This window comes from Gopherus flavomarginatus, chromosome 20, assembly GCF_025201925.1.
Source record: "Gopherus flavomarginatus isolate rGopFla2 chromosome 20, rGopFla2.mat.asm, whole genome shotgun sequence".
NCBI classification, from domain to species: Eukaryota; Metazoa; Chordata; order Testudines; family Testudinidae; genus Gopherus; species Gopherus flavomarginatus.
Window position 1 is genome coordinate 779,430 of NC_066636.1, and position 20,571 is coordinate 800,000.

A 20,571-nucleotide genomic window follows, 5' to 3' on the forward strand; every position below is an offset into this window, starting at 1 on the left:
GGGCCCAATCTCGGTGACCCCCCACATAAGATCCCTCCCCCATCACTGTCAGTTCAAGCTCAAACTGCGGGAGACGGGCACAGACTGCGCAACACACACACACACGCCGACAGAGCCCCCACACACACACTCTCCTGACACACAGACACACACCAACACACACACCCTGCCCGACACACTCACACTCTGACACCCACACCCCGACACAAATATAGACACCCTAACAAACACATACACACACACACACCCTGACACACAAACACCCTGACACACAAACACAGACACATACAGACCGACACACACACACACACACCTGACACACACTCACACCCTGACACACATACACTCCTGACACATACACACACCCCGACACACACCCCAACACACACCCACACCGACACACATACACAAACACCAACACACACACCCTGACAGCCCCCCGCACATCCTGACCTGCACACCAACACATACATACAAACCCTAACACACACACACACACCTGACACACAAACACAGACACATACACACTGACACACACCCACCAACACACACACACGACACACACTCACACCCTGACACACATCCACACACATTGACACCGCCACACACACCCCAACACACACTAACACACACACACACACACGAGACACACACACAGCCCAAAGTTTGCCCCTCCAAAACACCCCCATACATCCCATTTCACACACACACAAACCCTCATTCAGCCCAACACACATCTCCTCATACTCACCCCCAACCCCGCTACACACACACACACACACACACCCTAAAAACTCTTAATACATTCCCATCCACACACAGACCAACCCGACACATCCCATCCACCCTAAACACACACACACCAACACACCCCAAGATGTTCCCAAGTGCATTCGCGCACACACATACTGAAACACACCACCTCTCCCTCCTCCAGCACCCTACTCTCCCTGTATTTCACACCGCCCCACACATTTCAGTAGGAGGGAGGGGGCACGGGGGTGGGGGCAGAGGAGCCGCTGAGCGCCTGGGGAGGCCCAAGCCGTGGGGGGAGGTAAGAACCATCGGGACTCAGGGACAGAGCAGACATGGGCGGCCATCGGTAGGGGTCAGAGTGAACACCCCTGGGGGCAGATGGAGGGTGGGAAGTGTCTATAATAATGATCAAGGCTTCTTAATGGATGTTTCTTCAGCTCCGCCGGGGCCCTCTCCCACGGGGGGTTATAGCCGAGGATGCCACCAGCCCCCCCCTCCCCCCGCGCCGCATGAGAGACGGAGGGAGGGGGATTCCCGGTCTGTGTCACGCTCCCGGCTGCAGCATCCTGCGCCCGCATCTCCATGGCAACGGCGTAGCCGGGCAACGGGAGAGGCGGTCACCCGGCGTTGCCAGGGCAACGCAGAAGGGTTTCCAGGGTAGCAAGCGTGACCCCATCGATGGAGTAGGGACCAAGGAGCTTCCCCCACCCCCGCACACACCCCAGGACTCCTGAGTCCCTGCTCCCAGCCGAGTGGGGTCCGGGTCCCCGCGGGATGGGGGTAGAGGCGCCCCCCACCAGCCAACTCTCCCCCTTCCCCCAAGGGGCTGGCCAGGGGCATCCTCAGCCCAGGCTGACCCCGCTCGGAAAGGGGGCGCAGGGAGGAGCTCTGGGCAGCAGCTGACCCCGCCCCCCAGATCCCAGGACGGGAAGCCTGCCCCACAGGCGGGCTTCCCTGCCCCACAACCGGAGCCACAACCTTCCCCACCCCGCCCCACGGCTCCGCCAGTGCCCCTCACTCCCGACCCGCAGCCTCTGCCAGCCCAGCCCTGCCCCCCTCCAGTTCTGCCGGTGTCCCTCACTCCCGACCCGCAGCCTCTGCCAGCCCAGCCCTGCACCCCCAGCTCTGCCGGTGCCCCTCACTCCCGACCCGCAGCCCCATCAATCCAGCCCTGCCCCCCTCCAGCTCTGCCGGTGCCCCTCACTCCCGACCCGCAGCCCCATCAGCCCAGCCCTGCCCCCCTCCAGCTCTGCCGGTGCCCCTCACTCCCGACCCGCAGCCTCTGCTAGCCCAGCCCTGCCCCCCCCCAGCTCTGCCGGTGCCCCTCACTCCCGACCCGCAGCCCCATCAGTCCAGCCCTGCCCCCCCCCAGCTCTGCCGGTGCCCCTCACTCCCCACCCGCAGCCCCTGCAGTTTCACGGGTTCCGTTTCACCCCGGTCTGTCCGGGCCTGGCCCTGGTGCTGAAAGAACAGCTCCTCCCGGGACAAGGCGGGAAAACCACGGGCCGTCTCCACCCCCCGCCGCCCTGCGCTGCCCTCGGTCTCTCTCCTGGGCACCTGTGTGCTGCGGGGGGGTCTCTGCCCCATTCCCTGCGGGGGGGGTCTGTCAGGGAGCCGCAGTCTCTGGGGCACATTTAACCCTCCATGGCTTGAGGAGGGAGGAGCTGGGGGGAGACATGGGGCTCTGCGGGGCTCGGCGCTGCCACCTCCTGTGGGACAGGCTCCTGGCACCAGACCCCCCCCTTCCCCCCAGCCTGGCTGCTCCCTCCCGCGTCTCCTCCGCGCTGGCTTCAGCTCACCACGTCCTTGGGCTGCAGCGACAGAAAAATACCCCATCAGGATCCCCCCCCCCCGGCAGAGATGGCATGGAGCAGCTCCAGCCCCCCAACCCCCCATCCCCCAAAGGGACAGCTCCCATAACCACACCCAGACCCCCAACCCCACACAGGGACAGCCCCCAACCCCCCCAAGAGAACGGCCCCCCAATCCCCTCCAAAGGGACAGGCCCCCATAACCACATCCAGCCCCCGAACCCCGCACAGGGACAGCCCCCAACTCCCCCATGGGAACGGCCCCCAATCCCCTCCAAAGGGACAGGCCCCCATAACCACACCCAGCCCCCCAACCCCCCCCAAGAGAACGGCCCCCCAATCCCCTCCAAAGGGACAGGCCCCCATAACCACATCCAGACCCCCAACCCCACACAGGGACAGCCCCCAACTCCCCCATGGGAACGGCCCCCCAATCCCCTCCAAAGGGACAGGCCCCCATAACCACACCCAGCCCCCCAACCTCGCACAGGGACAGCCTCCAACCCCCCCCGCCCCCAAGGGAACAGCCTCCCAAGCCCCTCCAAAGGGACAGGCCCCATAACCACACCCAGCCCCCCAACCCCGCACAGGGACAGCCCCCAACTCCCCCGTGGGAACGGCCCCCCAATCTCCTCCAAAGGGACAGGCCCCCATAACCACACCCAGCCCCCCAACCTCGCACAGGGACAGCCCCCAACTCCCCCATGGGAACGGCCCCCCAATCCCCTCCAAAGGGACAGGCCCCATAACCACACCCAGCCCCCCAACCTCGCACAGGGACAGCCTCCAACCCCCCCCCACCCCCAAGGGAACAGCCTCCCAAGCCCCTCCAAAGGGACAGGCCCCATAACCACACCCAGCCCCCCAACCCCGCACAGGGACAGCCCCCAACTCCCCCGTGGGAACGGCCCCCCAATCCTCTCCAAAGGGACAGGCCCCCATAACCACACCCAGCCCCCAACCTCGCACAGGGACAGCCCCCAACCCCCCCAAGGGAACGGCCCCCCCAATCCGCTCCAAAGGGACAGGCCCCATAACCACACCCAGCCCCCCAACCTCGCACAGGGACAGCCCCCAACCCCCCCAAGGGAACGGCCCCCCAATCCCCTCCAAAGGGGCAGGCCCCCATAACCACACCCAGCCCCCCAACCCCGCACAGGGACAGCCCCCAACTCCGCCCCAGGGAACGGCCCCCCAATCCCCTCCAAAGGGACAGGCCCCATAACCACACCCAGCCCCCCAACCTCGCACAGGGACAGCCCCCAACCCCCCCCCCGGGAACGGCCCCCCAAGCCCCTCCAAAGGGACAGGCCCCATAACCATACCCAGCCCCCCAACAAGACAGTTCCCAAAACACATGAAGACTCCTCCTGCCCCCAGGAAAAGCTGATCCCCAAGACAGGAGACTCCCCACCATCCCCTTCAGCGCCCACCCGAGTCTGAGGAGGGGACCCCACACTTCTGCCCCTCCACCCAGAGGTGCCTATCGGGGGGGGCTCCACTCAGACGCCCCCTGAATGCGTTGAGTTTGCGAGGTCTCAGACCAGGGCCCAGGGAGGCTGAAAGCTGGATGGCTCCCGGGGAATGAGACCCCTGGGGAGGGGGCTGCCAGCCGGGGGGGGGGGGTGGGAGAAGGGGGTCAATGGGGCCGGAGGAGGCACATTGGGGGCGACAGAAGGGGGTAGGGGAATGGAATAGGGGAGGCGTCTCGAGCTGCCTGCAGAGAGACCCAGGGAGGAGCTGTGGGAGGCCTGCGACCTGCTCTGGGGAGCATCCCACTCCCCCCAGTTCACCCCCTTGTTGGGCTGCAGGTCGGGAGTGAGGGGCACCGCGGAGCTGTGGGGAGCCCAGGGCTGGGCTGGCAGGGGCTGCAGGTCGGGAGTGAGGGGCACCGGCGGGGGGGGGGTGGATTAGGGGGCTTCCCTCGCATAGCTTTAATTCCTGTCTGGCATCCCGAGGCTGACGTCATGTCTGGTTTCCATGGCAACCATTGACTGACAACTGGACGCAGACCAATGAGTGGTTCTCTCTCCCAGCGTCCAGCCCAGCGGGTTTTTTTTTCGGGGGGCTCCAGTGTCTGTACTGGGAGCAGGGGGTGGGAGCCAGGACTCCTGGGTTCCCTCCCCAGCTCTAGGAGGGGAGTGAGGGCTGGTGGGTTAGAGCAGTGGGGGCTGAGAGCCAGGACTCCTGGGTTCTCTCCCCAGCTCTGGGAGGGGAGTGGGGGCTGGTGGTTAGAGCAGGGGGGGCTGAGAGCCAGGACTCCTGGGTTCTCTCCCCGGCTCTGGGAGGGGAGTGGGGGCTGGTGGTTAGAGCAGGGGGGGCTGAGAGCCAGGATTCCTGGGTTCTCTCCCCAGCTCTGGGAGGGGAGTGGGGGCTGGTGGTTAGAGCAGGGGGGGCTAGGAGCCAGGACTCCTGGGTTCTCTCCCCAGCTCTGGGAGGGGAGCAGGGACTGGTGGTTAGAGCAGGGGGGGCTGGGAGCCAGGACTCCTGGGTTCTTTCCCCAGCCCTGGGAGGGGAGTGGGGGCTGGTGGTTAGAGCAGTGGGGGCTAGGAGCCAGGACTCCTGGGTTCTCTCTCCAGCCTGCCTGAGATGAAGCAGCTGGGGTGGAGGGAAGATCCCAGGGAGTCGCTGCAGAGGGAGGCCGAGGGAGATGCGCATGAGTGGGGATGTGACTCATCGCCTGGCAATGTGTCCTTCGCGTGGGAGGGGAAACCCCCCATGTAAGGGGGGCCCCAGGGGGGCAGGTTATTTCTGGCGAGAAGAGGCTTGCTCATTAAAAGAGCCAAGATGGTTTATGGCACCAGTTTCAGACAGCTCTGCTGGTGCCCCTCACTCCCCACTCGCAGCCCCTGCCAGCCCAGTCCTGCCCACCCCAGCTCTGCCGCTGCCTCTCGCTCTGGACCCACAGTGCCCTGCTAGCCCAGCCCTGGGATCCCCTCAGTCCTTACCCGCAGCCCCTGCTAGCCCAGCGCTGGGATCCCCCCAGCCCTGACCCCCAGCCCCTGCCAGCCCCTGTTGGTTTATCAGTGAGAATGAACAAGGGTTCAGGGACTCACAGGGTCACCAAGGCCGCCAAGCACCCCACCTCCCCCCCCCGCGCAAAGCAGCTGCTGCAGCTGGCATAGCCCCCCCTCCAGAACAATGAGGCTCCGGTTACACGGAGGCCAATCCTGGCGCCGGGGATTTTCCATTCGTGGCCACAGGAAGCGCAGGGGGTGGGGGGCAGGGATGGGAAGGGGACAGAGGCTCCTGGGAGTGGGCCCTGGGCCCTGTGGGGGGCTGGGATGGGGGGGCGCAGCTCCCCCTGGGGGTAACTGATGAGGGACACAGGCTGGAGGTAATGGGGGGCACTTGGCTGCGTCGCCGTAGCTATTTGCCATCCCCCCCCCCCGGATGAGGGGGCCCTGTGCCTGCTGGGAACAGGCTGAGACCCTGCAAACTCAGTGAGCAGATGGGGCCCAAAGCCCCTGTCAGCCGGTCAGTCCCTGGAGCCAGATGGGAAGCGGCCCCCCCGGGGGAAAGGCCCCAGCGCCGGCTCTGGCCTGGTTCTTCTGACTGTGGGTTAGGTTCTGATGGACTGAACCTACATCTCAAACCAGTCCCACATCGCACCCCCGTTCCCCCTCAGTCGGTCAGTCCGGTCCCACATCACACCCCCGTCCTCCCTCAGATGGGTCAGTCCGGTCCCACATCTCACCCCCGTCCCCCCTCAGATGGGTCAGTCCGGTCCCACATCACACCCCCGTCCCCACCAGATGGGTCAGTCCGGTCCCACATCGCAGCCCCGTCCCCCCTCAGATGGGTCAGTCCGGTCCCACATCACACCCCCGTCCTCCCTCAGATGGGTCAGTCCGGTCCCACATCACACCCCGTCCCCCCCCGGATAGGTCAGTCCGGTCCCACATCACACCCTGTCCCCCCTCAGATGGGTCAGTCCGGTCCCACATCGCACCCCCGTCCCCCTCAGTGGGTCAGTCCACTCCCACATCGCACCCGTCCCCCCTCAGTGGGTCAGTCCACTCCCACATCGCACCCCCGTCGCCCATCAGATGGGTCAGTCCGGTCCCACATCACACCCCCCGTACGCCCCCAGATGGGTCAGTCCGGTCCCCCCTCAGTGGGTCAGTCCACTCCCACATCGCACCCCCGTCGCCCATCAGATGGGTCAGTCCGGTCCCACATCACACCCCCCGTACGCCCCCAGATGGGTCAGTCCGGTCCCCCCTCAGTGGGTCAGTCCACTCCCACATCGCACCCCCGTCGCCCCTCAGATGGGTCAGTCCGGTCTCGGAGTCATCGTCCCCCTTCCCCGTTTTGGGTTGGCCCAAGCGCGTCATTTTATACTATTGCCTGGGCTAATTTGAATATTTGCATCTAATTTGAATATACGGGTCACAGAGCTGTAAACTGGCTTTAAAAAAAGCCCTTCGGCTCGGCTGTTCCCATAGCAACAGCCCTGGCTCCGCCCCCTGGGAGCCCCACGGGGGTGGGACCGACCCCCCCCACGCGAGGGGCCGGTTGGCGGGAGGGGGGTCCTTGATGCCCCCTGAACTCGGCCCTTTGGGCGCCGCCGGTAACCGCCCCCGCCCCCCCCCGCAAACCAGCCCGCGCCTCATTGCCTGGGGGAGCCCAGGGCTGGGGGGCTGCGGGTCGGGAGTGAGGAGCACGGGCGGACCGGGGGGCTGCGGGTCGGGAGCGAGGGGCGCCGGCGGACCGGGGGGCTGCGGGTCGGGAGTGAGGGGCACGGGCGGACCGGGGGGCTGCGGGTCGGGAGTGAGGGGCACGGGCGGACCGGGGGGCTGCGGGTCGGGAGTGAGGGGCGCCGGCGGACCGGGGGCTGCGGGTCGGGAGTGAGGGGCACGGGCGGACCGGGGGGCTGCGGGTCGGGAGTGAGGGGCACGGGCGGACCGGGGGCTGCGGGTCGGGAGTGAGGAGCACGGGCGGACCGGGGGCTGCGGGTCGGGAGTGAGGAGCACGGGCAGACCGGGGGGTGCGGGTCGGGAGTGAGAGGCGCCGGCGGACCGGGGGCTGCGGGTCGGGAGTGAGGGGCACGGGCGGACCGAGGGGCTGCGGGTCGGGAGTGAGGGGCGCCGGCGGACCGGGGGCTGCGGGTCGGGAGTGAGGGGCGCCGGCGGACCGGGGGCTGCGGGTCGGGAGCGAGGGGCGCCGGCGGACCGGGGGGCTGCGGGTCGGGAGTGAGGGGCGCCGGCGGACCGGGGGCTGCGGGTCGGGAGTGAGGGGCACGGGCGGACCGGGGGGCTGCGGGTCGGGAGTGAGGGGCACGGGCAGACCGAGGGGGTGCGGGTCGGGAGTGAGGAGCACGGGCGGACCGGGGGCTGCGGGTCGGGAGTGAGGGGCAGGGGCGGACCGGGGGGCTGCGGGTCGGGAGTGAGGGGCGCCGGCGGACCGGGGGCTGCGGGTCGGGAGTGAGGGGCACGGGCGGACCGGGGGGCTGCGGGTCGGGAGTGAGGGGCGCCGGCGGACCGGGGGGCTGCGGGTCGGGAGTGAGGGGCACGGGCGGACCGGGGGCTGCGGGTCGGGAGTGAGGGGCAGGGCCGGGGGCTGCGGGTCGGGAGTGAGGGGCGCCGGCGGACCGGGGGGCTGCGGGTCGGGAGTGAGGAGCACGGGCAGACCGGGGGGGTGCGGGTCGGGAGTGAGGGGCGCCGGCGGACCCGGGGGCTGCGGGTCGGGAGTGAGGGGCGCGGGCGGACCGGGGGGTGCGGGTCGGGAGTGAGGGGCGCCGGCGGACCGGGGGGTGCGGGTCGGGAGTGAGGGGCGCCGGCGGACCGGGGGTGCGGGTCGGGAGTGAGGGGCGCCGGCGGACCGGGGGGTGCGGGTCGGGAGTGAGGGGCGCCGGCGGACCGGGGGGTGCGGGTCGGGAGTGAGGGGCGCCGGCGGACCGGGGGTGCGGGTCGGGAGTGAGGGGCGCCGGCGGACCGGGGGCTGCGGGTCGGGAGTGAGGAGCACGGGCGGACCGGGGGGTGCGGGTCGGGAGTGAGGAGCACGGGCAGACCGGGGGGCTGCGGGTCGGGAGTGAGGGGCGCCGGCGGACCGGGGGCTGCGGGTCGGGAGTGAGGGGCGCCGGTAACGAAGCTGGTAAAAGTCTCCCGTCGGTTTATTCCCTCGGCCTCGCTCAGATTCTCCCGTTTTGGTTCTATAGAAATTTCTCCAAAAAGAACAAAAAGACGGAAACAAAAGGAAACGAAACGAGCTGGGGGGGCTGGGCCCCCCCCCCCCCCCGTCCGTGCTGTTTGCTCCTCAGGCCGGGCTGGGGCGGGTCCTGCGGCCGGTTCCCCTGAGTTCGTGGCCCCCCGGCTACGGGGATCCCGCAGCCCCGGCTCTGCCCCCCCCCTCGCGGGGGGGTCTATCCCGGTCCATCACTGGCACGTTTCCAAAAGCACCTGACCCCCCAGCGCCGGGGCCTCCCCCACCTCCAGGCAGATGGGGGCTGCGCCCTTCTCCCCGGGGGCGGGAGGGTGCCCGGCTGTAGGCACGGGGGGTCAATCTCAGCTGGCACTGAGGGCTCTGCCCCCCGCCCCCAGGGATGCCCAGCCGGGGGTCTCTCCGGGGGGGGCCTGGCATACGCACAGCGTACATGTCTAAGGGGCGAAGGCTGCGGGGGTCATTCCTGCTCAGTCAGGTCCCGGGGCCCCCCCCGGCGTGGGGTGCCCTCCTCAGGGGGCCGGGCCCGGCGCGGGGTGGGGGGCCCGCCCCGCAGAGTCTGGATGCGCCGGCACTCGTGGCAGATGCGGATGTGGGTGCAGGGCCGGGGGGGCTCCTCCAGGAGGCGCTGGGGGGCGGGCTCGGAGGCCAGGGGCCCCGCGTAGAGTTTCCCGTTGCTGAGGCGCATCTCGCGGACGGCGCGTAGGGCCAGGCCTGCCCGGGGGGGGGGCCGCCGGCGCCGCCGGGACCGCGTGGGCTTCCGGCACGACACCGCCTGGCGCAGCTCCCGCAGCATTTCCTGGCACACCGACAGCTGGGGGGAGAGCGCGGGGTCAGCGCTCCGTCCTCCCGGCGCCGGACGCCTGGGTTCCCTCCTCACCGCCCCCGGCGCCGGACGCCTGGGTTCCTTCCTCACCGTCCCTCCCGGCGCCGGACGCCTGGGTTCCCTCCTCGCCACCCCCGGCGCCGGACGCCTGGGTTCCCTCCTCACCACCCCCCGGCCCCGGACGCCTGGGTTCCTTCCTAACCACCCCCGGCGCCGGACGCCTGGGTTCCCTCCTCACCACCCCCCGGCCCCGGACGCCTGGGTTCCCTCCTCACCGCCCCCGGCGCCGGACGCCTGGGTTCCCTCCTCACCGTCCCTCCCGGCGCCGGATGCCTGGGTTCCCTCCTCACCGCCCCCGGCGCCGGACGCCTGGGTTCCCTCCTCACCGTCCCTCCCGGCGCCTGACGCCTGGGTTCCTTCCTCACCGTCCCTCCCGGCGCCGGACGCCTGGGTTCCCTCCTCACCGCGCTGGGCGCCGGACGCCTGGGTTCCCTCCTCACCACCCCCCGACGCCGGACGCCTGGGTTCCCTCCCTGCCGCCCCCGGATTCCAGCACCGGACGCCTGGGTTCCTTCGTTCCCTGGAGACCCCGCACTCCCACCTCCTCGGTCTCTGCCGAGCGGCGCGTGGCCCAGACGAACTCCATGACGGCCACGAAAATGGCGACAACGAGTCCGCAGATGAGAACCACAAAGATGCCCCCGATGTTCTCCATGCCCAGGCCTGGGGGAGAGACAGGGGGTCAGGGGGGCCGGCTGCACTCACCCCCCAGTGCCAACCCGCCCCCCAGACTGGGCCTGCCAGTGCTGCCCGGCTCCCCCCGGCCTGGGTCTGCCAGCGCCCCCCGGCCCCCCTCACCCCCCTCTGCCAACCCGCCCCGCAGACTGGGTCTGCCAGCGCCCCCCGGCTCCCCCGGCCCCCCTCATCCCCTACTTCCAACCCACTCCCCAGCGTGGGCCTGCCAGAGCCTCCCGGCCCCCTCACCCCCCCTGCCAACCCGCCCCGCAGACTGGGTCTGCCAGCGCCCCCCGGCCCCCCTCACCCCCCTCTGCCAACCCGCCCCCCAGCGTGGGCCTGCCAGCGCCTCCCGGCCCCCTCACCCCCACTGCCAACCCGCCCCCCAGACTGGGTCTGCCAGCGCCCCCCGGCCCCCCTCACCCCCCTCTGCCAACCCGCCCCCTGGCCTGGGCCTGCCAGCGCCCCCCGGCTCCCCCCGGCCCCCCTCTGCCAACCCGCCCCCCGACTGGGCCTGCCAGCGCCCCCCTCACCTTTGGCCCGATGATCCTGCTCTTTGGGGCACTTGCCCCCCTCCCACCACTTGCGCTTCAGGATCTCCAGCCGGTTGTTCTCCTGCAGCTGCAGAATGGCCAGTGTGATCTCGTCCCGGAACGGGGAGCCTGGGAAAAGGGGGGGGTCAGGCCACTGGGGGGGCTGCCCCAGCCTGACCCCAGGGAAGGGCCCATGACCACCCAGCCCCCATCTGCCTTTCTACCCAGGAGCCCAGCCTGCCCTGTGCCCTGCAGCCCCCTGCCCCCCAGTACCCTCCAGAGAACAGCCTCTGCCCCCCACATGCCCCGCTCTGCCCCCATGCAGCCCCCTGCCCCCCAGTACCCTCCAGAGAACAGCCTCTGCCCCCCACATGCCCCGCTCTGCCCCCCTGCAGCCCCCTGCCCCCCAGTACCCTCCAGAGAACAGCCTCTGCCCCCCACATGCCCCGCTCTGCCCCCATGCAGCCCCCTGCCCCCCAGTCCCCTCCAGAGAACAGCCTCTGCCCCCCACATGCCCTGCTCTGCCCCCCTGCAGCCCCCTGCCCCCCAGTACCCTCCAGAGAACAGCCTCTGCCCCCCACATGCCCCGCTCTGCCCCCCTGCAGCCCCCTGCCCCCCAGTCCCCTCCAGAGAACAGCCTCTGCCCCCCACATGCCCCGCTCTGCCCCCCTGCAGCCCCCTGCCCCTCAGTACCCTCCAGAGAACAGCCTCTGCCCCCCACATGCCCTGCTCTGCCCCCTGCCCCCCAGTACCACCCAAGGAACAGCCTCTGCCCCCCTGAAATCCCCTGCCCCCAGAACCCCACCCCCCCGAGAACAGCCTCTGCCCTCCACATGGCCCCCTCAGCCCTCCCTCTTCCCCCTGCCCCCCAGTACCACCCAAGGGAACAGCCTCTGCCCCCGCAATCCCCTGCCCCCAGAGAACTGCCTCTGCCCTCCACATGGCCCCCTCAGCCCTCCCTCTTCCCCCCAGTATCACCCAAGGGAACAGCCTCTGCCCCCCGCAATCCCCTGCCCCCAGAGAACAGCCTCTGCCCTCCACATGGCCCACTCTGCCCCCTGCCCCCAGAACCCCTCCAGAGAACAGCCTCTGCCCTCCACATTGCCCTGCTCTGCCCCCCTGCAGCCCATTGCCCCCCAGAACCCCGCAAGGGAAAAGCCTCTGCCCCCCACCTGGTCTGCTCTATCCCCTGCAACCCACTGCCCCCCAGCCCCCTTGGAGCCCCCAAGGGAACAGTGGGTCACTGACCCTGGCTGCTCTCCGAGCTGTGTGGCCATGTCCCTTCCCAGGCGGGTGTGTGCGGGTATCGGGCGGGTCGGCACCTCCCTGGCACGGAACAAAGCCCCCGCTGCCCCCTCGGCCCCTTCTCGTGGCAGCTCCGCCGGGGGCAGGGGGGCGGATGACTGGACAGGACCCGAGCGGCCGCTTGGCAAACGAGTCCTGGGAGGTCGGGAACCTCTGTTCTCCCGTCAGGCGATCCCTGGCCCGTGTGCGGCAGGGGGCTGAGAGGAGCAGGCTGAGCCCTGGCCCGGCGTGGGGAGCGGTGAGCCGCGGGCTGGGCCCCGCCCCGCGTGGGGAGCACTGTGCCGCGGACTGGGCCCGGCGTGGGGGGCCGGGGGGAACGGTGTGCTGCGGGCTGGGCCCGGCGTGGGGAGCGCTGAGCCATGGGCTGGGCTGGGCGTGGGGGCCCGGGGGGGAGCGCTGAGCCACGGGCTGGGCCAGCGTGGGGGGCCAGGGGAATCGCTGAGCCGCGGGCTGGGCCGGGCGTGGGGGGCCGGGGCGGGGGAGCGCTGTGCCATGGGCTGGGCCGGGCGTGGGGGGCCGGGGGAGCGCTGTGCCATGGGCTAGGCCGGGCGTGGGGGGCCGGGGGGAGCGCTGAGCTGCGGGCTGGGCCGGGCGTGGGGGGCCGGGGGGGAGCGCTGTGCCGTGGGCTGGGCCGGGCGTGGGGGGCCGGGGGGAGCGCTGAGCCATGGGCTGGGCCGGGCGTGGGGGGCCGGGGGGAGCGCTGAGCCGCGGGCTGGGCCGGGCGTGGAGCGCTGAGCCGCGGGCTGGGCCGGGCGTGGGGGGCTGGGGCGGGGGAGCACTGTGCCATGGGCTGGGCCGGGCGTGGGGGGCCGGGGGGAGCTCTGTGCCATGGGCTAGGCCGGGTGTGGGGGGCCGGGGGGAGCGCTGAGCCGCAGGCTGGGCCGGGCGTGGGGGGCCGGGGCGGGGAGCGCTGTGCCGCGGGCTGTGCCGGCGTGGGGGGCCGGGGGGATCGCTGTGCCGCGGGCTGGACCCGGTGTCGGGGGCCCGGTGGGAGCGCTGGGCCATGGGCTGGGCCGGGCGTGGGGGGCCGGGGGGAGCGCTGGGCCATGGGCTGGGCCGGGCATGGGGGGCCGGGGCGGGGGAGCGCTGTGCCGCAGGCTGGGCCTGGCGTCGGGGGCCCGGTGGGAGCGCTGAGCCACGGGCTTGGCCCGGCGTGGGGGTCGGGGGCAGTGCTGTGCCGCGGGCTGGGCTGAGCGTGGGGGGCCGGGGGGAGCGCTGAGCCACGGGCTGGGCCCGGGCCGGCATGGACCAGCACCGGTACCTGGCTGCTGAGCCCTGTGCAATCCTGCCGTGCCCGGCAAGCGTGAGGGTGATGGCTTCGCCCAGTCGCAGCCTGCGACCACGTGGGGGGGGTTGATGCCGGAGGGAGGGGGCGGCTTGACCTGGGAATGTCACAGGGGAGTTTTACTGGGGCTGTCTGCGTGGGGGAGGGGAGAACAGGGGTGACTTTAGGGGAGGGACGAGACCTGAGCCAGGAAGTGGGGGGGTGAGGCGACACCTTTCCCGGGGAGCTGGACAAAGGGAGGGGGGAGGAGGGGAGAGCTGCTGGAGGGGTTTTGGTTTCAGCTTTGGGCTGGCTGGACAGAGGCAGGGGACCCCAAGTCTGGGGTCTAAGCTCCTTGTCCCCCAGAGGGACCCGGCTGGGGGGTCCTGGCTGTACCCACATGCCCTGCTTAGGATCATGTTCCTGTCGGCTAATAAACCTTCTGTGTTACTGGCTGGCTGAGAGTCGCTGTGAGTCCCAGGAAGAGGGGTGCACGGCCGGACTCCCCCACACTCCATGACACCCTGGTGTGACGAACTGGGAATGTTCTTAATGTTTTCTCTGAATACTGTGTTGGTGCCTCAGTGTCCCCTCGGCAGTTCTTAATATCTAGATGGTGGGATAAGGGGGTGTGATTGCTGCAGAGCAAAGGGCCAGTGCACTAAATGCCTGACACTGTCTCCTGGCAACTGATGGCCTGGGCCCCCCCTCTGCAAAGGTGCCAGCTGAAGGTGTTGGAGACAAAGAGATCAGGTGACCTCCTGGCCCGGGAAAGGGGCTGAGCAGAGAGGAGGGGCTGGAGGGGGTTGTTAGTCTGGAGCTGGCTGGGGTCGAGGAGTGAAGTGCGGACCTGGGGGTCTGGCTCACTGCCCCCCAGAATGGACCGGGCTGAGGGGTCTGGTTCGCTGTATCTACAAGCTCTGTGTTAGACCCTGTTCCTGTCGTCGAATAAACCTCTGTTACTGGCTGGTTGAGAGTCACATCTGACTGCAAGGTGGGGGTGCAGGACCCTGTGGCCCCCCCAGGACCCCGCTGGGGGGGCTCACTGTGGGAAGTGCACGGAGGGGCAGAGGATGCTGAATGCTCCAAGGAGAGACCCAGGAGGTGAAGCCGTGGGAGCGTCTTGCCCTGCAGACAGTCTGCTCCAAGGGAGAGGAGGCTCCCCAAAGTCCTGCCTGGCTTGGTGGGGAGCAGTTCCAGAGCATCGCCCGGTGACTCCATGACACCTGTTTCCCTGGAGAGAAGCCAATGGACAGAGGGGGCTTGGGGCCGGGGGTATCGGAGGCCCAGCTGGGAAACAGGGGGGCTCGGGGCTGGAGAGGGGGAGCAGGCAGAGTCCCCCTGGCTGCAGCGGGACTGGGATGTGCTGGGCTGAGGGAGGCCAGGCCTGAGGCTGGAGAGTTTCCTGTGCTGGGTTCAACTCTCAATAAACCTCCTGTGTTACGCTGGGGGAGAGTCACCCCGGGCTAGAGAGCAGGGCAGGCGGGGAATCATCCCCTTTGGGGGTGAGGAGGCCCCGGGGGCCCAGAGCAAGGGGACTCCCTGGGGGGCCCACAACAGAGACAGATGTGCTAAGGCTCAGAGAGGTGCGGCTCCAGGAGGTGGAGGGGCCTGACCCCGGGAGACAGTGGACCCCCGAGAAAGGCTGTCGCACTGAAAGGGGCACCCTACACGGGGCCAGGCGTGGGCCTGCTCTGTGTGTCCGTGACAGCCCAGGCGGATGCAGCATGTGACCCCAGAGGAGATTCTCTGGGCTGACTCAGTTCCCGTCCAGCCTGTGCATGGCAGTGAGGGAGACTTGCGCAGACTTTCGCTGTACAAAGCCGGTGCCCGGCTGATGTCCGGAGTCTCTGTTCTCGCGGCTTTGGACAGAGACAGGAAGAAAAACCTCCCAGGTCCTGTAACCGCCATAGGGGTGTGGAGAGTTGCACCTGGGCCCCAATAACAGCACGGGGCCCAGAGCTCCGGGACTCTCTGACCTGACGGAACGGCCACCAGGAAGCCTCGTCCACTCTGCCAGGCGTGCCGTTCTCACGGGCGGGCTCCTGCTCCCCAGGACGCCGGCTCGGAGCCGCGCCCAGCCACGGAGCTGCCTCACCGCCCAGTGCCGGGCAGAGCCTGCAGCCGTGGTGCTGCCTGGTGCCAGGCAGAGTCTACCCCCAGGGCTGTAAGAATCACCCGTGCCCTGGCGCACAGCAGAGCCTTGGCTATAAGGGGCACCAGGGGGAAGTCTCCCTCCCCATGGCAGATGGAGCCTGGCTTGTATCCCGGATATGAGCAAAGCTGGCAGCATTTCCTGCCTGGCTGCAGCTGGGGGACCCCCGTCCAGAAAACAGCACCCCAGGTGTCCGGGCTAATGGGCCAGGCGTGATCACAGGGGATGTGCTCGGCCGGGTCCCTGAGCCTGGCAGGAAAAGGCCGCGGGTGAGCGGCGTTATCAGGAATTCTAATCCTGGCCCCGGGCAGGAGCGAGCGCCCCCAGTACGTCGCGGTCGTCTTGTCCCTACAGACTGAGGTGCCGCTCTGAGCTCGGTGACGCTAATTCCTCTCGTGCCCACAGCTCTGGGTCTGGCGGGGCCACAGGGGAGCTCCCGTCCTGTCCCATCGGGGAGCAGCGCCATCGACGTCGGTGTCACAGCTGGAGAGTGAGCGTCACCACCGGGACACGCCCCAAGGCAGCCACCATTGGAGGCGCCGCGTCTGAGCCGCACAAGTCCCATGTGCCCCCGGAGCACCAGGCGGCTCCTGGCTGTGGTGATGGGACGTCCCGTAGCCTGAGTGCTGCAAAGCGCTGAAGTGGTTCTGGATCGAGCTGGGAACCACCCCTACGATCCATCCCGAGTCGGTGAGACGGGCGACTGGCAGGTGGATCCTACGGGACCCACAAGTGCCTCCACCGTGTCCCAGGGCCGGACAGACCCGCACGTCCCCGCCTGGACCAGCCCCTCTGCGGTGCCCAGGCAGCAAGCGACGCTGTGGGGTCAGGCCCGCGAGGAGGCAGGGGGTGCTGCACCCCCATTGCTGGCTTGCCCAGGATGGGGACCTGTCCCCAGGAGCTGGCCCTTGTGGGTCACAATTCAGGGGAGATGGTGCTGGGAGGGCAGAAGGCACAGCCAGGGCTGGCTCCCCTCCACGGCTCACCCTGAGATGGGTGCGTCTGCAGGCACCTGCCCGGGCCAGTCAGTGTCCATTTGGGGAGCGACCCCGGCGCTGAAGGTTGGTGCCACGAGGCCGGCGCTGGCCAGGCAGGGGGGCCGGAGAGCCCGCCCCACGCAGAGCTCTGCTAAAGGAGGCTGGGGTGTTCCTGGGCGTGGAGGTGCTCGGGGCCGGATCGGGCTGCCGCTCCCACGCAGGGGAATCTGAGTCTGTCCCTCTCCTAGGTTCTGGGTTACGGAACCGGCACTGAACCGTGGCCCCGTCCCAGGCCGCCATGGGCGTGTGGGACCCTGGGCTGCACTGTCGGAAATCCCGCAGCTCCGGGAAGACTGTGCCGGAACCGCCAAGGGGCATCGCTTGCTAAGCACGAGGTGTCCAGCATCCCAGCAACAGGGCAGCGAGAAGGGACCGAGGGGCAGAGGGGCCCTTTTACCGTGCCTGGAGGGTGCTGCTCCGGGAGGCACTGGAGCCGACCCGTTGGCTACCGCTGGGGTAAACGCCCAGCGCCGGCGCCCGCAGACCCGCCTGGGAAGGGACACAAGCTCACGGCTTGGAGATCAGCCTCTGCCCCCCACCCCCATCCTCCGGAGGGACCAGCCTGACCCCAACAACCCCCCTGTCCCAGCCCCATTTGGGGGAATACTCTTGGCCGCCCCGCACACAGCCCTGACCTGTCCCTGCCCTCGAGACAGCCCTAGAGACCCCTCCCCACGAGCCTCCCCCCAGCCCCCAGGAGTCGCTGATGCAGGACACCCCCAGAGGCAGCAGGCCCCCCCCCAGGACAGGGACGGAGCCCCCCAGCCAGCGCCACGAGCCCTGCCCCCCCCACCAGCCCCTGCCCAGCCCCCGCCCAGCCCCCTACCCAGCGGCAGGCCGATGCCGTAGCCTTTGGTGTCCAGCAGCCCCCCGATCTGGGTGAGGTTGCAATTCCGGCGCCGGTGATACTCGTTCATGGTGGACTCCAGCAGGAAGGCGTATCTGGAGTTCAGCACCCGGGCGATTCCCTCCTCCGTGCTCTTCACGAAGACGCTGGGCTGCTTGGAGTGCATGTAATTCCACATCCGCTGGTAGGTCTGGTACCGGGAGTTCTGCGGGAGAGCCGGGGCGTGGCAGAGCTGGGGGGGCAGGGCGGGGCCCGAAGGGGCTGCGGGTCGGGAGTGAGGGGCACCGGCAGGGGCTGCAGGTCAGGAGTGAGGGGCACAAGCAGGGGCTGCGAATTGGGAGTGAGGGGATCAGCAAGGCTGGGGGTGTAGGGGGCTGCGGGTCAGGAGTGAGGGGCACAGGCAGGGCTGGGGGGGGCAGGGGCTGCAGGTCAGAAGTGAGGGGCATCAGCAAGGCTGGGGGTGTAGAGGGCTGCGGGTCAGGAGTGAGGGGCACAAGCAGGGCTGGGGGGGCAGGAGCTGCGGGTCGAGAGTGAGGGGCACCGGCAGGGCTGGGGAGGGCAGGGGCTGCGGGTCGGGAGTGAGGGGCACCGGCAGGGGCTGCGGGTCGGGAGTGAGGGGCACCAGCAGGGATGGGGAGAACACTGGGGGGGACTCTACCGGCCCCCCATCCTCCCTGCCCCCTGGATGGCCCCACTGATCGATTCCCTTCCTTAGCATCCCTGGTGATGGCTGCTGTTGTCATGGCAATAGATGGCTGGAGTGGGGGGGTGAGCGGGGGGGGCAAGGGACAGAAATAGCCACTGGCCCTGCCCCCACCCACTATTGCCATGGAACCTCAGGCCCCTCCCCCTCTAGGCCCAGTGCATTGTGGGTATTGGGGCTGGAAGGGGGGAGCTGGAAACATCTGGCACTGCTCTTGCTTGCCCCCCCCCAGATAAGTGGACTGGGGCTCAGTTTGTTTTCAGTAAAGTGGGTCACCTGCCCCAGTGCATCATGGGGGGGTCGGGTCACGGGGGGGTAGCTGGGAGTCCCTGGCAGGGGATGTTGCGATGAAGCGGGAAGTGTGTGCCTCAGTTTCCCCAGGGAGGTCTCCGGGACCTGGTGTGACTCACGCTGGCTACCGGGGCCCAGCCTCATGCAGGACTCAGGGCCCAGGGGCTGTGGGTCAGGAGTGAGGGGCCCCGGGGGGGGCTGCAGGTTGGGAATGAGGGGGCCTGGGGGGGCTGCAGGTCGGCAGCGAGGGCCCAGCGGGGGCTGCAGGTCGGAAGCGAGGGGCCCCGGGGGGGCTGTGGGGTGGCAGGGAGGGACCCAGGGACTGCAGGCAGGGCTGCCCGGGGGTGGGAGGGCTAGTGGGGTAATTTGCCCCTGGCCCCGGGCCCCACAGGGCCCCCCCCAATAATATAGTATTCTATAGTATTGTAACTTTTTTAAGGAAAGGGCCCCCAAAATTGCTTTGTCCCAGGCCCCCTGAATCCTCTGGGCAGCCCTGGCTGCGGGGTGGCATGGAGAGGTCCGGGGGCTGTGGGGCGGCAGCGAGGGCCCCAGGGGGGCTGCGGGTCCGCAGTGAGGACCCGGGGGGGGGCTGCAGGTCGGCAGTGAGGGGCCCCAGGAGCTGTGGGTTGGCAGTGACGGGCCTGGGGGACTGCAGGTTGGGAGTGAGGACCCCGGGGGCTCCGGGACAGCAGTGAGGACCCGGGGGGCTGCGGGGCGGCAGGGAGGGGCCTGGGGGGCTGTGGGGCGGCAGGGAGGGGCCCGGGAGGGCTGCGAGGTGGGAGTGAGGGCCCCGGAGGGGCTGTGGGGTGGCAGGGCAGGGCAGGGCCTATGAGTTGGCGAGGGGGTCCTGGGGGCCTGCGGGGCGGGAGAGAGGGTACCGAGGGGCTGTGGGGTGGCAGGGAGGGGTCCGGGGGGGCTGCGGGACAGCAGGGAGGGGCCTGGGGAGCTGTGAGGTGGCAGGTAGGGGCCTGGGGGGCTGTGGAGCAGAGGGGAGGGCCCCAGGGGGGCTGCGGGGCGGCAGTGAGGGCCCTGGGGGCTGTGGAGCAGAGGGGAGGGCCCCAGGGGGGCTGCGGGGCGGCAGTGAGGGCCCTGGGGGCTGTGGGGCGGCGGGGAGGGGTCCGGGGGGGGCTGTGGGGTGGCAGGGAGGGGCTGTGGGGGGCCGGTAGAGGTCCAGGGGCCTGTGGGATGGTGGGGGGGCTGTGGGGCAGCAGGGAGGGGCCCGGGAGGGCTGTGGAGGGGCGGGCTGGGGCCTGGGGGGGCGGCAGAGAGGGGCCTGGGGGGACTGCGGGGCGGCAGAGAAGGGTCTAGGGGGCTGTGGGACAGCAGGGAGAGGCCCGGGGGGGCTGTGGAGGGGCGGGGAGGGGCCTGGGGGGGTGGCCGGGAGGACCCCAGGGGCTTTGGGGTGGCAGGGAGGGGCCCAGGGGGTTGTGGGACGGCAAGGAGGGCCCTGGGGGGCGGCAGGGAGGACCCCGGGGGGGCTGCGGGGCGGCAGGGAGGGCCCTGGGGGTCAGCAGGGAGGGTCCCGGGGGGCAGCAGGGAGGGTCACGGAGGGGCTACGGGGCAGCGGGGAGGGCCCCGGGGAGGCTGCGGGGGGCCCTGGGGGGCGGGGAGGGCCCCGGGGAGGCTGCGGGGTGGCCCCTGGGGGGCAGCAGGGAGGGCCCCGGGGGGGCTGCAGGGCGGCAAGGAGGGCCCCGGGGGAGGCTGTGGGGAGGGCCCCAGGGGGTGGCAGGAAGGGCCCTAGGAGGGCTGCGGGGCGGCCCCTGGGGGTGCTGTGGGACAGCAGGGAGGGCCCCGGGGGGTGGCAGGGGGGCCCTGAGGGTGCTGTGGGGCGGCGGGGAGGGCCCTGGGGGGTGGCAGGAAGGGCCCCGGGGGGGCTGCGGGGCGGCAGGAAGGGCCCCGGGGGGCGGCAGAAAGGGCCCCGGGGGGGCTGCGGGGTAGTGGGGAGGGCCCTGGGGGGCGGCAGGGGGGGCCCCGGGGTGACTGCGTCGTGGCCCTTCGTCCCAGCCTGGACCCAGCTCTCTTCGGCCAAGGTTCAGATTCAGAACCGAGGCGGAAGGGAGCTCGTGGGGGGGGGGTCCGGGCCAGGTGTGGGGAGCGGCAGGGGGGGGCCGTCCCCTCCCTGGGGGGTCCGGGCCGGGCGGGGGGC

At 70.0% G+C, this 20,571-nt stretch overlaps 1 protein-coding gene across 2 annotated transcripts in view; it reads right to left on the reverse strand.

Moving 5' to 3' along the window:
• Nucleotides 1-9,067: 9,067 nt before the first annotated feature.
• GRIK5 (glutamate ionotropic receptor kainate type subunit 5) overlaps nt 9,068-20,571 on the reverse strand; it is a 30,922-nt gene continuing 19,418 nt past the window's right edge. For both annotated transcript variants that reach the window (XM_050930465.1, XM_050930464.1), the window contains 4 exons: nt 17,411-17,636; nt 10,824-10,952; nt 10,157-10,278; nt 9,068-9,543 (listed from right to left, as the gene is read on the reverse strand). In XM_050930465.1, the coding sequence (XP_050786422.1) occupies nt 9,190-9,543; nt 10,157-10,278; nt 10,824-10,952; nt 17,411-17,636 (831 nt within the window). In that variant the 3' untranslated portion in view covers nt 9,068-9,189. The remainder of the gene's footprint in view (nt 9,544-10,156; nt 10,279-10,823; nt 10,953-17,410; nt 17,637-20,571) is intronic.